This window comes from Penicillium diatomitis (assembly GCF_028827545.1).
Source record: "Penicillium diatomitis strain IBT 30728 chromosome Unknown utg000005l_segment0_segment0, whole genome shotgun sequence".
In the NCBI taxonomy this organism is placed as follows: domain Eukaryota; kingdom Fungi; phylum Ascomycota; class Eurotiomycetes; order Eurotiales; family Aspergillaceae; genus Penicillium; species Penicillium diatomitis.
In genome coordinates this window covers 2134207-2152755 of record NW_026623177.1, presented here as the reverse complement: position 1 = coordinate 2152755, position 18549 = coordinate 2134207, and the positions used below count along the sequence as shown (strand labels likewise).

The 18549-nt window shown below is 27.1% G+C and overlaps 1 protein-coding gene across 1 annotated transcript in view; it reads left to right on the top strand.

Moving 5' to 3' along the window:
* Window positions 1–1417: 1417 nt before the first annotated feature.
* Window positions 1418–18549, top strand: part of N7539_005309 (uncharacterized protein) — a gene marked incomplete at both ends in the record, with an annotated part of 85589 nt that continues 68457 nt past the window's right edge. The window contains one exon of the mRNA XM_056934911.1: window positions 1418–1669. Within this exon, the coding sequence (XP_056790105.1) occupies window positions 1418–1669 (252 nt within the window). The remainder of the gene's footprint in view (window positions 1670–18549) is intronic.

Genomic DNA, 18549 nt, shown 5'->3' with positions numbered 1-18549 from the left:
AGTAAGTTTGATTGTAACGTAAGCTGCTACTTTACTTATCTGCCCGTTCAGAAGAAATAGGATGGAGAATCTCTCGAATACCTACGTTCTCGATAGACAGATGATATAGTACGTTGTATCTAAGCTTGTTGACGAAGCTCCCACGAGCGTATCTAATATATCTGTAGTTCCTATAGGTCTTTGCGTTCTGTCACGATGTACTGTTAGCCCTTTCTCGTGACGAGGTCGTCTAGCTCTACGAGCGAGTTCGGGTGTTTGCACCTTGCCTCGATGACGTCGCTATTAGAGATGATTACTTTCGGGAAAGAGCGACGGTGTCGGTTGCTTCTAATTAAATAAGTAGGATACGCCTTCGCTTTCCTAGACGATATTCTGCTAATAAGTCTGGAATATTCTAGGTTACTGCGAAGCTAGTATAAGAGATTCGGGCCCGATCCTACCGTTTACGACGCCGTATTTAGATCGAACTAGGACGCCGTACTTACCTAGTATTAAAGAAGGATCTGACTATCTACTCTTACTACCAGAGACTGATATAGACGGACGGAGAATCTACTATTTATTAGATAAGTAATCGTAAGCTCCCGGTGTAATTCGTTAACCTCTCGATAACCTAGATAACCGGGGCGACGGTATAGATACTTCGATATAATCTAGTAATCATATACCGAATAATTTTGACTTCGCGCTCCTATTATACTAAGCAGTAGAATAGGATAATATAAGTTTACTTCTAGAAACTCTAGTAACCTATACTGTTACTAATTATACGGCTATACGTGAAGGCTCTGCTAGCGTTGAAATTTCTGCGGGAGTTAGGTCCATAGTACCCTCGAATCCTGCTGCTAGCTCTAATACGTTAGACCTGATTATACAGAATTCCCTTATTAAGGAGGGTAATACGGATAGGACTAGAAGATAACGTTATATTAGTATAGATAATTAGTAGGCCTTTCCCTAAACGGCGGTCCCTAGTATTAAAGTCTTAAATATTAGCTTATCTCTCTCTGATAAGGGTCCTTCCTCGGGTATAGTTAGCTAAATAGCGTCTAGATCGTCCTTAAAAGATATCCCTAAATCGTCGGAGCTCGGTATATCGACTACTGCTTTACCTTGTGATATTCCTGTAGGTACTATATCGGTAGAGTCAGACGAAATAGAAATAGATGGGGTTGCAGGAGTAGATACAGACAACAATAAATCTTGGAATGAATCTCTGCCTACGCGTGAAGAGACCCCTATTCTTAACCCTACTTATTCCTATCCTATACCCTAATCTAATCCGCCAGAAACGCCTATCCTAGTAAATAGACGTATCGAACACTCCGTAACGTTTTCCCTAAGCAAGACGGCCTAGCCCGAATTTCTCTTACTATGCTCCTTAGCGTTACCTATAGATCTTTCCTCTTGCGTAAATATGGGAAGCGCTACCGATATATCGAAATCGGCCTCCACTGGACTCAATCATCCTTCTTTTGAAGACCCGTTAAATGGCTCGCGCCTCCAAAATTTTCATCCCGACCCCGAGCGTGACCATAATCCCGCGTTTATAGCTGAAGACGATCTAGGGGACGAAGAAATGAAGTCTATTTTGGAAGATGCTTATGAATTTTTGCAGGACTCTTCCGATATACTAAATGTGAACTCGGAAATTCAGCCCAGAGCCCTAGTAGGTCTCGAAAAGTCACCCGAAGATTCCCACCCCGGAGACGGCTATGTTACAGATGCAGCAGATTCAGAGATAGCACTTGTATCTAGTTTGCCTCCCTTCTATCCTGATAATGTTCTTTCTCTTACATCTCGTCAGATATATAGTAAGTTATAGGGAAATTTCGGTATTTTAACTCTAGAAATATTACCGATTATACTTCCTAATATCCTAAAAAATTTATCTCTATATCTATAGACTCTATGAAATCTTTAGGCTATAGCTAATACTTCTAGACTAAAGTCTTCTCGCTTAGAGAGTAGGCTTTAAATATTAGTTTTCGTATTTAATCTTCTAAAAAGATAGCTATCTTAATAGATCTATTAGCTTTCTGCGTAGTAGAGGCTATTATATTATATAGCTAGATTTATCTAAGAAGAAGTTTAGCTATATAGTCTTTTATAATTATATAGTAAGAATACGTAGTAATATTACCGATTAATATAGGTAGATCCTCTGTTACTCTATAAAATAGATATATTCTACTATTAATAGGTACTATATAAAGCTTTAGATCTTTTCGAATACTAAGATCTAATATTTAAGTAGTTTCTAAGAAAATAAGATTAACTAATAATCCCTAATTAATTATAGCTTCTAATTTATAGCCTTATATATATATCTTTATACGTAATAGTCCTCTAGTATACTCCTTAGCTATACCTAAATTTCGTAGCGCTATAACTCTTACCGATTTCCTAAGATCTAGTACTCGCGCGTTTACTTTATCTATCTTTATAACCTACTAAGTACTAGCGAAGTATATAGCCGTAGTAGAATTTATTATAGTTATAGGTACCGAAGGTTTAAAGGAATTCGTAAAATTTCTAACTTAACTACGTAATTATAGTAATATAAATATTAAATCTTCTATAGTAATTATAGGCGGTATAGGAATAGCTAGTAATTTTCTAGTAATTTCTTTCTTATATTAAGTAGTGGTATCTATAGAAGGTTTAGGATATTTCTAAATTATTACTAAATTTCTAGGACTAGACTAGTAGATAGATATCGAAGATCTTATATCTTAACTATTCTTTTAGGTCTAACTATCCTAGCTTTAGATTTCTTCTATAGAAGAAACTATCTAATTAACTAGTTAGTATTCCTATTCGCGATCGCGGATTTCTTCTATAGAAGAAACTTAGGAAAAGATCGCTCCTATATCTACTATTATATTATTATTATTAACTATTACTAGATAATATCTACTAGATTATATACTATATACTTTTATATAATCTCTAGTCGGATTTAGGCGCTTATAACTAGCTAGTTAACTATTAATAGTAAAAACTTCTTCTTAATAGGCTTTATTCTTACTTTCTTCTAATTCTTTAAAATCTATATCTTTTCCTAGTAAGATACCTATAAAATCTACTAGTATATTATAGATTTATAGTATATAGTAAGAGTAGATATTAGAAGGGATTTAAGATAGGATAATAGCTAAGACTATATTAATATTTATACGTTAGTTCTTCTACTATTAGTATTAGTCTAGAACTATATCTTTCTAAAATTAGTTATCTCTTTTATATATATCTAGATTATTTTTACTAGTTCTACTAATTTTTACTCGATTTATCTTATTTCGATAATATAAACCTTTACTTTATATACTTAGAAAGATAGGATATTCTTAGACTTAGTAATCTCTATTCCTATACTAGAAATATCTATCTTATAACTATCTAGTAGATATATAAGTAGGATTATTCTAGCTATTATTTTTTATAAGGAGATACTAAACTAGAGCTTACTATTTATTAGTAGCTTTCCGCTAGTTCTCTATTACTTTTAGTATATTTACCGAAAGACTATTAAAAGTATTTATTAAACTTTCTAAATCCTATCCTCCTCGAAGACTTATATTTCTAACTAGAAGATTACTAATTTATAGAGTATCTATTATCGCTAGCTTTTTAGAAGATCTTTTACTAGATTTCGAATTTATATTAGTATTAGTATAGACTTAAATTCTTTTATTAGATATAATATAGCCTATTATAAGATTATAATCCTTTTAATCTTAGTTAAGATCCCTAGCTACTTTTTTAATCTAGCTAAAAGAGATCTATCTCTTACTTTTCGAAGGATAATTAATATTAATCTTCTCTTTCTTAATTAACTTCGATTATAGCTTCTCTAGTAGTTCTTCGATAAACTAAGTATACTACTCTAGTTTACTAATATTTCCTCTTTTTACTAGATATAATAATATAGATAAAAAAGTAGTTAAGTATATATAGAAATTATCCTACTCGATATAGTTTCTATAGAATCTTTATAGCTAAGACTAGATATAGATAGCCTATAGGCTATCTATATCTTAGTACTACTCTTTAAAATCCTTAAAGAATACTTCCTTATCCTTTATCTACTAGTTAAGACTTTCTTCTATCTAGATATATTAAAGCTATCTATAGTAATCTAGAAGGATATCTAGAATCCTTATATTATCCCTTATATTATAGTACTTATATATCTATTTAAAATTATCTAAAAATTTAGAGATATTTCTTCCTTCGAATTATAGCGCTCTAGGAGTTCTAGATTTAGATATAGTCCTAATAATATATCTTAGTATTTATATCTCTAATTCTAGGCTATAGACTTAGATCGGTATCGGTATTAGTAAAGATACTAGTCTAGAAGGAGATAGTAGTAGCGGTAGTATAATTCTTTTACTAAATACTTTACGCGAACCTTCTATAGACTCCGAGGAAGCTTAATTACCGGGATTATAATAGACTTTAAATAAAGTTATATTTATAGGTATTATATTTATAGGTATATTCGTAGATATTTTAGATTCTTTCGGCGGTTTAGATTTAGTTTTAGATTTCGATTTCGGTTATTACTTTAGCTTTATAGGTTCTATTAAATTCGGATATTAATATTTTTAGGGCTTTTTAGTTATAATAGGATCTAGAGATATATCGTAGGATTCGTAATATTTATAAGGTAATTAATTCTTTAAGTTTAAAGGAGTTATAAAATTAGTACTTAATCTAGATAATAGTATAACTCTTAATTCTTACTAATTCTTTTTTTCTCTTTCTTCGATTTCTATTTTTCTTTTAACTTTTACTTCTTAGGTAGAGATTTCTTCTATAAAAGAAATCTATAGCTTATATCTTAAAGTAGTATTCTTATCTAGTAGCGTCTTCGTAGTCGTAGCCTATAGTAGTTATTCTAAAGTAATATACTAATTCTATATAAAGTTTAGGTATACCGAGGATATTATCTTATATAATTAGTCTAGAGTTATTTTTAGTAGTTAAATTAGTATCTTCTAATCCTCTTAGTATCGATTAGCTAATAACCCGCGAACTAGATAGATATATCGGTCGAATAAAGATATTCTCTTAGTAGTAAGATCCTCCGAGGGTATAGCCCCTTATATATAGCTAAAAGTTATATATTTAGCTATTTTTCTAAATTCTATTAGGGTTAAACGTATTACCTACTTTTTATAGTAAATCCGTAAAATTTTAGTTATAGTAATAGTTATAGTTATAGTTATAGTTATAGTTATAGTTATAGTTATAGTTATAGTTATTATAATAGTAGGAATATTAGTAGTATTAATCTTATTATTAGATCCTCTTATAATTATACTATAGGAATAATATAGTCCTCTATCTTAGCTATCTTTTTATAAAGCCCCTATATTAGTTACTAATATAGAGGAGAATACTTAAGATAGTCTAATCTTACTAGATAGGTCGAGTTATAGAGGAACTAAACTATAACTACTAGTATATATATCTAGAGATCTCCTAGCCCGACTATATAATACCTATCTATAGGATATTAGGAGGTAAAGAGGAAGATTAAAAAGAGTATATTATTATAATATAAAGGAATCCGACTATAAAGACTATACTAAACTCCCTTAAAGCTATTTAATCCGATGGTTATATTATATCCTTCGTATCTATATAGTTATCCGTATAGTTACTAAGTTAATTAACTCCCTCTCCTTATATCTAAATAGCCTCTCCCGACCGTAAGGCTACTATTAGGTATATATACCTTAATAGACTATCTACTCTATATATATATAACCGGATTCCCTACTATACTAGATACTAGATCCCCTTATTATCTAGTTATAATAGGATACTAGCTATTTCCTACTAAGAGATATCTATCTCGAGTTTAATTTTCTAGTTAGGGTCGAAATATCGGAGAACTAATACTATTTTAAAGGCTTAAATTAGTTAGCGGAATATAGCTACTTTATAGGCTTTAAGTTTAAAAGTTCCTAGTTATTAGCTATTTATTATCTCTTTCGTAAGATCGGTAAGAGATTTTATAATACTAGAGTAGTTATAGATAAAGTATTAATAGAAGTTATAAAATCTAAGGAAGGATTAGATCTTATAGATAATAGTTAGTTAGGACTATTTTCGGATAGCTTCTACTCTAGATTTATCTATTATTACTTCTATAGAACTTACTATATAGCCTAGGAATTCTATATATTCCTAATAGAATATATATTTTAATAGGTAGATATAAAGTTTATACTAATAAAGTCTTTCTAGGATAAGATAGATATATTTTATATAGGAATCCTAGTCGGAAGAAAAGATTAGGATATTATCTAAGTAGGCTATATAGAAGATATCTAAGTATTCTTATAATATAATATAGATATAATTTTAGAATATAGTAGATATATTTATAAGTCTAAATAGTATTACTATATATTCGAAATAGCTATATTAGATATAGAAGGCTATTTTCTACTTATTATCTTCCTTAATACTAATATAGTAGTAAGCCTTGCGGATATTAACTTTAGAGAAGACTATGGAATCACCCGTGCCGTTGCTCACATGGTATTACTATTAGACTAAAAGGTCTATGCCAAACTATTCGATAGAATGGTTCGTCATACAACGGTATATATAGTCAGATGATCCCGCACCCGCATTACGGCATACCTCTGGGATCATAACTATAGCTCTCGTGAGTCTATTAAGGATTTCTATAATAAGAGATAAGAGATAGTAATTCTTTACTAAAATATAATTAAATTCTTAGTATTAATATAGAGATAGAGACCGCTATCCTTCTTAGGAATAAAAAGGATAGATATACCTATAGGACTTTTAGATAGTCGGATCCTTCTATTTTTAAGATTAACTCGAATATACTCTTATAATTCTTTTAACTTAGTCCTTAATAATAGATAGATCAGTCTATAGGATAGAGACTTATCTAGGAGTAAATTAATTATATAGTTAGTTTCTTTATAATATAGTAGAGTCTTAGTCTTCTAGGCTAAATAGAGGTCTATAAAGTCTTAGAACTCGGGAGACTAGGCTTTAATTCCTTCCGGATCTAGTAGTATTTCGGATAAACCCTTAATAGCGTAAAAGGATAGTATATTTAGTTAATTATCTTCGTCGAAATTAGGCGCTATCTAGTAGAGGACTATAGCGAAGATATATACTTTATTACGAAGATATTTTATAAACTAGTAGAGAGAGAGTAACTTAAGATTCTTCCGGTTTACTCTAAAATACTATTAATATATATTATAGAGGGGAATACTTAAGATAGTCTGATCTTACTAGATAGATCGAGTTATAGAGGAACTAAACCATAACTACTAGCACGTACGTCCAGAGATCTCCTAGCCTAACCGTATAATATCTATCCGTAGGATATCCGAAGGTAAAGAGGAAGATTAAAAAGAGTATATTATTATAATATAAAAGAATCCGACTATAAAGACTGTACTAAACTCCCTTAAAGCTATTTAATCCGATGGTTATATCATATCCTTTGTATCCGTATAGTTATCCGTATGGTTATTAAGTTGATTAACTCCCTCTTCTTATATCCAAACATCCTCTCCCGACCGTAAGGCCACTATTAGGCATATATACCTTAACAGACTATCTACTCTATATATATATAACCGGATTCCCTACTATAATATCTATATTAAGAATAATTCCTTAGGTACTTAACCTAGGTATTCTAAGAAGTATAGGAGATCTATATTTCTATATAACTATATAATAGTTAATAGTCTATATCTAGGTAATATCCTAGCTATCTATAGTAGTAATTAGGAGTCGATATATATCTTTAGTATTACTAAAATAGTCCTAAAAGTTATAGAGTCCTAGGGTATAAAGAAGTATCTAGTTAAGCTTATATATCCTTATAAAATTAAGATTAATTATATTAATATAGCTCTAGTATTAAAACTAACTATAACTATATCTTATTAGATCTATATAGCTATCTAGATTATAAGAAGGATCTCTATAATAGACTAGGGAGTTAGAGATATAGAGTCTACTCCGACTTACTATTATTTTCCGGAGAATAGATTAGCTCCTCTATAATTTTATTAATCTAGGTATTCTAGCTAGATTTTTATTCTTAAGAATAGCTAGAGATATAGTATTCTTTCTTATTATATTAGAAATAAGTAATATATAAGTAATCCTTCTAGTCGGAGGACTAATTATATTACGATAATATTCTAAGAGTAGTCTGGTTAGAATATATTATCTAATTAGAAGTATTTAAGGATTTCTATTTTTTAGGTAGATCTAATTAGGAGATCGAGATCAGAGGACCCCTATAATACTTTTTAGAGTTATATTTAGCTATATAATTATTTCCTATTCTACTAAAACTATAGCTATCCTAGATATAGATTACTACCGAAACTATATTAGTTTAGTTATTAGATAGATTATTCTAATATAATATCTTAAGTTTATTTTTAAAAAAAAGATAGAGCTTAGTATAGTATCCGAGAGCTTACTTCTTTTCCTAAAGATATATATAGTTTTCGATTAATTAGAGATAGTTATAAAATATTTAGGGATCTTAGTTAGAAAGCTACTAGATACTATAATATTTTTCTATAATATCGGTATCAGTAAATCGGTCTTCTCGAATAAACTCTAGAGTCTAGTTAATAAAGTTAGACTATATAGAATAGATATAGAGGAATTCGGTCTTCTAATAGTTAGTCTATTAGATCTATTAGATAGATTTAAGTATAAAGAATCTAATAGGGATTTAGTATAAATCGTCGGCGAAATAGTTAGGGCTTATATCGAAAATATACTCGATTTTATTAAGCTACTAGTTACGCTATTCGAGAGAGAAGAAGAAGCTTAACTAATAGGAGATATAATTAAGCTTAATCTCTATACTATATCGAGATTAAGGTATAACTAGAGATTCTAGTTTAGTTATATTCTACTATAGAAATATCGCTTCTTATTCTAGTTAGTAGATCCTAGCTTAGAATAACTCTAGTATATTAGAATCTTATAGTATAAGAGATCCGGGACTAGATATAGGAGAAGTAGTCTTACTAGTAGAGCTAAGAAAAGTACTAGTAGAGATCTATAGAGTTAGACTCTTACTAGCTTATAGATTCTATATCTTAGTATAATATTTCGAATATTTAGCGGCTATAAGATAGATAGAATACTAGTAAATCGGTAGATTAGATATTTTTCCTTTAGATAGTTAAAAAGAAGATTTAGTAATTATTAGGATTAGGATTATAGGATAACTAGGACTACTAACTAGATAAAGGATTAAAGTCTAGAAGGACTTAAATTTAAAGACTAAATCTTTAAGATCGGAGTTCTTTCTCTCTTCTATAATTATTATATATATAGTTCCTATATACTAGGCCTATATCCTTAGGACTATAACCTAGATAGATTTATTAGTATTCTATATATAATTCTTCTATAACTATACCTTAGTAGATTATACTATAATAATTTCGGATAAAACTATACTATTAAACTCTTAAATTAGAAGTACTACTAGAGAAAGATCTATAAGTATATCGATAAATATATTAAGTTCTATCTAGTCTACTAAGGAATTATATCTCCTAAATATTAAAAGTATAGAATCTTAAAGCTACTACTAATCTCTACCTAACTATAGTAAGAATCCTCTATAGACTTTATTATAGGCTTTCTACTAATAATCTATAAAAGAAATAATATTAATATAATCCTAGTTATTATAGACTATTTTACGAAATTCGTGAAATTCTTCCTAGTATATATAACTATCGATATAGTATAACTTATAGAGCTATACTATAATAAGATCGAGCTAGTCTTCGGACTATAAAAAGAAATCGTCTCTAACTATAATAGCGTCTTTACTAGTAAGTTCTAGATTAACTTATTCTATCTAGCTAAGATAAAACTTTATTTCTTAATAGTATTTTATCCCTAAACCGATAGCTAAATAGAATAAATAAACTAAATCTTAGAATATTATTTATAGTATTTTACCGGTAAGAAATAAATAGTCTAGCTAAAGCTATTATAGTTAGTAGAATTCTACTATAATATATATATTAATATAATAACTAAATTTAGTCCTTATAAAGCCCTTTACGGATTTAATCTCTTATTCTATCTCTATAATAAGACTATTACTTAGGAGAGAGAAGTACTATAAATAAATATAAGACTTAAGAAACTTATAATACTCTACGAAAAGCTAATAGAATATTAGTAAAAGATAAATAAAACTATAGAGAAGTACTATAATATAAAAAAGATCTCTAAATCCTTTAAGTAGAATAACCTAGTTATATTATTAATATAAAACCTATAGATTAAGAAGTTAAGAAAGCTATTACTAAAAAGGATTAGTCTTATTAAGATCCTCTAACTAGTTAGATCCTAAATCTACTATCTTATATTACTAGAAAAATATAGCTATTTATATAATATCTTCTATATCTCCTTTCTTAAAAAATAGAATAATAATCCGGTATAAAATAGTATCGAAAAGATACTAATATCTAACTTAGCTAAAGAAGAGAATAAGTATAAAATAGAAAAAGTTAAAAGTAAAGCTAAGATTAATTAGTAGCTTTATTTTCTAGTTAAATAGAAGAACTAGTCTTCTAAATATAATAAATAGATCTCTAACTATAATATAGAGAATATAGTAAAAGCTATTATATAATTTCGAAAATGTAAGAAAACTTAAGTAGTAAAAACTAAATAATAAATATAAGAGTTAAGACCGAAATATCCCCGAACTATCCTTAGAATTTCTCTATAAACTCTAATACCTAATTATATATAGCTATAGTCTTAGCTATTAATATTTTATAATTATTTATTATATTCTTTAAATAAGTTATAAAATTTACTAGACTAACTTACTATAATATAAATCTAGTATCCTCTTTCTCTAGATCTAGTAATATATTAATCTACTTAGTTAGAGTTCCTATAATTAATATCCGATTATAGCGCTAATTATTTATCTTTATATAGTAGAAATAGCGGTAATATTACCTAAGTTAGCTTATATTTACGCGATTAAAATACTAGGTTTTCCTTACTAACTATATATATTTTACGCCTTCGAAAAAATACTTCTTCTAATAAATAGTAGCTATATCTATAAAGATAGCTACTAGATCTTTATTTCTAAAAAAGAGATCGGTATATATTATAACTAGCTAGATAGAAATATATATTAGTTCTCTAGTAATACTTAACTCTTAGATATCGTTAAAGATCGCTTAATAGATTTATAGATACTACTAGAATACTTATATATCCTATATTATATCTATAAGAACCTAAGATAGATTAATATCGAATAATTACCCTTTTATTATAGCCTAGAGTTTCTTACTAGCTTATATAAGTTATACCGACTATTATATAACTTATATAATACTAAACTAATTCGATCGAAAGTATAAACTATCCGAAATAGTTCCGAAGTAGTAAAGTAGTTATATAAACTTTTAGCTTTCCTAAAATACTATATATACTAAAGATATTTATAAGTTACGCGAATATAGTTTAGTATTAGAGAAGTATATCTAATACTATCTATCTTAGTATAATAGTAATAATTATAAGAAGTAGGAGATATAGTATCTAAGGAAGAAGAAACTTAAAGTTAATATTAGATAACTACTAAAAGATAGGAATCTTATCTCTATTTATAGTAGAGACTATAATATCTCCGAGAGCTTCCTAAAATATCCTTCTTTTCTACATATTTATACTTAACCCTATAATTATTAGTTCCTTTAAGTATACTTAATATAAAATTATAACTATATATTATAGTAGGGAATCTAGTTATATATATATAGAGCAGATAGTCTGTTAAGGTATATATATCTAATAGTAGCCTTATAGTCAGGAGAGGCTATTTAGATATAAGGAGAGGGAGTTAACTATAATACGAATAACTATTTAGATATAAAGGATAGGATATAACTATCGGATTAAACGGCTTTAAGGGAGTTTAGTATAGTCTTTATAGTCGGATTCTTTTATATTATAATAATATACTCTTTTTAATCTTCCTCTTTACCTTCGGATATCCTATAGATAGGTATTATACGGTCGGGCTAGGAGATCTCTAGATATATATACTAGTAGTTATAGCTTAGTTCCTCTATAACTTAACCTATCTAGTAAGATTAGACTATCTTAAGTATTCTCCTCTATATTAGTAACTAATATAGGGGCTTTATAAAAAGATAGCTAAGATAGAGGACTATATTATTCCTATAGGATAATTATAAGAGGATCTAATAATAAGATTAATACTACTAATATTCCTACTACTATAATAACTACGATTAAGACTATAACTATAACTACGACTACTACTATAACTAAAATTGTATAGATTTACTATAAAAAGTAGATAATATATTTAACCCTAATAGAATTTAGAAAAATAGCTAAATATATAACTTTTAGCTATATATAAGAGACTATACCCTCGGAGGATCCTACTACTAAGAGAATATCTTTATTCGACCGATATACCTATCTAGTTCGCGGGTTATTAGCTAATAAATACTAAGAGGATCGGAAAATACTAATTTAACTACTAAAAATAACTCCGGACTAATTATATAAGATAATATCCTCGGTATACCTAAACTTGATATAGAATTAGTATATTACTTTAGAACGACTATTATAGGCTACGACTATAAAGACGCTACTAGATAAGAATACTACTTTAAGATATTAGCTATAGATTTCTTCTATAGAAGAAATCTCTATCCGAGAAGTAAAAGTTAAAAGAAGAATAGAAATTAAAGAAAGAGAGAAAAAGAATTAATAAGAATTAAGAGTTATACTACTATCTAGATTAACTACTAATTTTACGACTCCTTTAAACTTAAAGAATTAACTATCTTATGAATATTACGAATCCTATAGTATACCTCTAGATCCTATTATAACCGAAAAACCCTAAAAATATTAATATCCGAATTTAATAGAATCTATAAAGCTAAAGTAATAACCGAAATCGAAATCTGAATCTAAATCTAAACCGCCGAAAGAATCTAAAATATCTATAGATATACCTACGAATATAATACCTATAAATATAACTTTATTTAAAGCCTATTATAATCCTAGTAATCGAGCTTCCTTAGAGTCTATAGATAGTTCGCCTAAAGTATTTAGTAAGAGAATTATACTACTACTGCTACTATCTCCTCCTAGATTAGTATCTTCGCTAATATTAATACCGATACTAATCTAAGTCTATAGCCTAGGATCGGAGATATAAATACTAAGATATATTATTAGGACTATATCTAAGCCTAGAACTCCTAGAGTACTATAGTTCGAAGGAAGAAATATCTCTAAATTTTTAGATAGTTTTAAATAGATATATAAGTACTATAATATAAGAGATAATATAAGAATTCTAGATATCCTTCTAGATTACTATAGATAGCTTTAATATATCTAGATAGAAGAAAATCTTAACTAGTAAATAAAGAATAAGAAAGTATTCTTTAAGGATTTTAAAGAATAGTACTAAGATATAGATAGTCTATAGACTACCTATATCTAGTCTTAGCTATAAAGATTCTATAGAAACTATATTAAGTAGAATAATTTCTATATATACTTAATTACTTTTTTATCTATATTATTATATCTAGTAAAAAGAGAAGATATTAGCGAACTAGAGCGATATACTTAGTTTATCGAAGAACTACTAGAGAAGCTATAATCGAAATTAATTAAGAAAGAGAAGATTAATATTAATTATCCTTCGAAAAATAAGAGATAGATCTCTTTTAGCTAGATTAAAAAAGTAGCTAGGGATCTTAACTAAGATTAAAAGGATTACGATCTTATAATAGGCTATATTATATCTAATAAAGGAATTTAAGTCTATACTAATACTAATATAAATTCGAAATCTAGTAAAAGATCTTCTAAAAAGCTAGTAATAGTAGATAGTCCGCGAATTAGTAATCCTCTAGTTAGAAATATAAGTCTTCGAGGAGGATAGGATTTAGAAAGTTTAATAAATACTTTTAATAGTCTTTTAGTAAATATATTAAAAGTTATAGAGGACTAGCGGAAAGCTACTAATAAATAGCGAGCTCTAGTTTAGTATCTTCTTACAAAAAATAATAGCCGGAACGATCCTACTTATATATCTACTAGATAGTTATAAGATAGATATTTCTAGTATAGGAATAGAGATTACTAAGTCTAAGAGTATCCTATCTTCCTAAGTATATAAAGTAAAGATTTATATTATCGAAATAAGATAAATCGAGTAAAAATCGGTAGGACTAATAAAAACGGTCTAGATATATATAAAAAAGATAGCTAATTTTAGAAAGATATAGTTCTAGACTAATACTTATAGTAGAAGAACTAATATATAAATATTAATATAGTCTTAGCTATTATCCTATCTTAAATCCCTTCTAATATCTATTCCTATTATATACTATAAATCTATAATATACTAGTAGATTTTATAGGTATCTTACTAGGAAAAGATATAGATTTTAAAGAATTAGAAGAAAGTAAAGATAAAATCTACTAAGGAGAAGTTTTCGCTATTAATAGTTAACTAGCCGGTTATAAGCGCCCGAATCTAACTAGAAATTATATAAAAGTATATAGTATATAACCTAGTAGATATTATCTAGTAATAGTTAATAATAATAATATAATAGCGGATATAGAAGTAATATCTTCACGAATTTCTTCTATAGAAGAAATCTATAATCACGAATAGGAATACTAACTAGTTAATTAGCTATAGATTTCTTCTATAGAAGAAATCTATAGCTAGGATAGTTAGACCTAAAAGAATAGTTAAGATATAAGATCTTTAATATCTATCTACTAGCCTAGTCCTAGAAATTCGGTAATAATTTAGAAACGTCCTAAACCTTCTATAGATACTACTACTTAATATTAGAAAGAAATTACTAGAAAATTACTAGCTATTCCTATACTATCTATAATTACTATAGGAGATCTAATATTTATATCGCTATAATTATATAGTTAAGTTAGAAATTTTATAAATTCTTTTAAATCTTCGGTACCTATGACTATAATAAATTCTACTATAGCTATATACTTTACTAGTACTTAGTAGGTTACGAAGGTAGATAAAGTAAATACGCGACTACTAGATCTTAGGAAATTAGTAAGAGTTATAGTACTACAAAATTTAGGTATAGCTAAGGAGTATACTAGAGGACTACTATATATAAAGATATATATATAAGGTTATAAATTAGAAGCTATAATTAATTAAGGATCTTTAGTTAATCTTATTTCCTTAGAAACTACTTAAATATTAGATCTTAGTATTCGAAAAGATCTAAAGCTTTATATAGTACCTATTAATAGTAGAATATATCTATTTTATAGAGTAATAGAGGATCTATCTATCTTAATCGGTAATATTACTATATATTCTTATTATATAATTACGAAAGACTATATAGCTAAACTTCTTCTTAGATAAATCTAGCTATATAATATAATAGCCTTTACTACAGAGAAAGCTAATAGATCTATTAAGATAGCTATCTTTTTGGAAGATCGAACGTAAAAACTAATATTTAAAGCCTACTCTCTAAGTAAGAAGACTTTAGTCTAGGAGTATTAGCTATAGCCTAAAGATTTTATAAAGTCTATAGATATAGAGATAAATTTTATAGGATATTAGGAAGTATAATTAGTAATATTTCTAGAGTTAAAATACCGAAATTTTCCTATAACTTACTATATATTTTAACTATTTTTTTAAAATATCTACTAATATTACTAAAAATATTCGAAAATAATAAACTTATAAAAATATCTATAACTATTAAAGAATATTATTTTAGTTATTATTATAAAATTCCTTATCGGTAGTCTTAAGATATTCCGGAGGAATATCTATAACTAAGATATCTCTTAGCTATAAATCCGCGATTTAGTTCCTCTATAAGAAATATACTAGTCTATACTCTATTTAAAAGAGTTACGGATAAAATTAAGCCGGTAAGTAAGACTAAAAACGATAGCTTAGTACCTATAGGATATATAAATTAGAAAGAAATCTACGAAAAGAGATACTTTACTAAGTATCGCGCTCCTAATATTAAGATAGAGTTTAATAATCTACTAATTCTATAGATCTTTATAATTATAAGAGGAGCTTATTTAACGCTAGAAAGAGAGGAAAAGATATTAATTAGTAAGGATCTCTTACTAAAAGAATAAGAGTTACTATATAAAATACTATTTAAAAGGAAAGGATATTTTATATAGGATTAGTCTTATATATTATTAATCTTTCCGGAAGTAATACTATCTTAATATATTAAGATAATTCTATATAAAGTATAGTAGTATCCTAGATTTTATATTCCGCTCGTACTAAAAGGAATAGTTAAAGAGATACTATAAGAAAGACTTTAAAAAGAAGTCCTTAAATATTATAATAGTCCCTACTAAAATCCTTAGTTCGTAGTATATAAGAAAAATAGAAAGTATAGGTTACTTAATACTATAATATATATTAATAAGGTAATAATATATAATATAAATATACTACTAGATATAGACGAATTGATTAAAGAATTTATAGGAATAGCGATATCTTTAGCTATTAATCTATTTTCTAGTTGTAATTAGATAACCTTAGATAGTCGAGACCGAAATATAACTATAATCTAGACTCTAATTAGTCTACTAAGATAGACTATCTTACTATAAGAAGCTTCGAATTTAGTACTATAATTCTAAAGGGTAGTCTTATAGATTCTAGCTAATATTTTATATATTATAAAACCCTTTATAGATAATATACTAGTTAAAGATCCGAAATCGCGATATAGGGATAAATTTATAAGACTAGGAATATATAAATTTATTCTAGAATATATATAAAATCTAGATAAGACTCTATATCTTTTAGAACTCGTAGAAGCTAGAGTATCCGCGGAGAAATCTTAGTTAGTAATATTAGGTTTAGAAATCGTTAGCTAGATATATAATATAAATAGTTATAGGCCTAATAAATAGAAGATTTCTAAGCTTACTAACTAGCTAGTTCCTATAAATTATAATAAGGTATACTCTTTTATTAGACTCGCGGTCTACTTTCGGATCCTAGTAAGAGATTTCTAGTATATAATAGCGCTATTATATATAATCCTATAGAAAGATTTAGTATTCGAATAGGGAGATACTTAGTAAGTTATCTTTAATAAAATTAAGAAGATACTATATAGCTTTCCTATAGTTATACTAATAGACTATAGCTAGGACCTATTAGATCTAATTGTTATAGTAGATATATCTAAAATTAGATAGAAAGCTATCTTAATATAGAAAAGAGATAGAATATAGTAAATTATATATTATAAGTCTAGAGTATAGTCTAAAGCTAAGTAGATCTATAGTACTAGAAAATTAGAATACCGTAGAGTATTAAAAGTATTTAAGAAGCTATAATACTAGCTATATAGTATTTAGTTTATATTAGAAACTAATATAAATATACTAGTTATATAGTTAAATCGACCGGCTACAGATCTTCCTAGTATCTTAGTAAATTAATAGCTAACTTAGATTTAGCTTTTTAATTTCGATATTAAATATATTCCTAGTATAAAGAACAGTATAGCTAATAGACTATCTCGAAAACTAGCTATATCTAAAGATATTAAAGAATAAGAAATAGAAAGAGATATTAATAAGTTTATTACAGTAGAAATTTCCTATCTTTATATTACTATTTCTCCTATAGAAATAATAACTTCTATTAAAATTCCGGCTTTTCGATATATTTCTTCTATAGAAGAAAACTTATATAAGGACTAGCTAGACTAGAACCTAATTTCTTCTATAGAAGAAATTAGATCTAATAGTAAAATTCTAGAAGATTCCTACTTAGCTAAATCTTAATAAATTATAAGGTTTTTAATAATATTCTATAGATCTCTAGAAATATCTTATAGCTAATTTAGTATCTTTAAGAAAAAGATATTAAAATTTATAGTCTAAGATTAGTATCTCTTTTATAAAGAATATAGCAGAGACCTAATTATATAGAGATTTCTAGATAATATTAGACTATAAAAGAAAGTATTAAAAAGACTATATAAAAATTTAGGCTATAAAAAATATAAAGTTATATATAATCTACTAGCTACGCGCTATTACTAGCTAGGAATATATAATAAGACTATAAAATTTATATATATATACTTTAAATATTAGATATAAGATTTTACTAGACTATATAAATCTATCGGAAGTATAAGACTAATATAAATCTAGGAAAAATAGTATATTAATATAACTCTACTACTAAATAAGGAAGGCTAGAAAGAAGTTATCTAGATAAAAGATTCTATAAGTAGATAGCTAGAGATAAGAATTCTATAGAAAGTAGATAGGAAGAGTACTATAAGATTTATATAAAAGGATATTATTTATAGATATAGAGTCCTATAAAAGATAGTAATCGATTTCGGA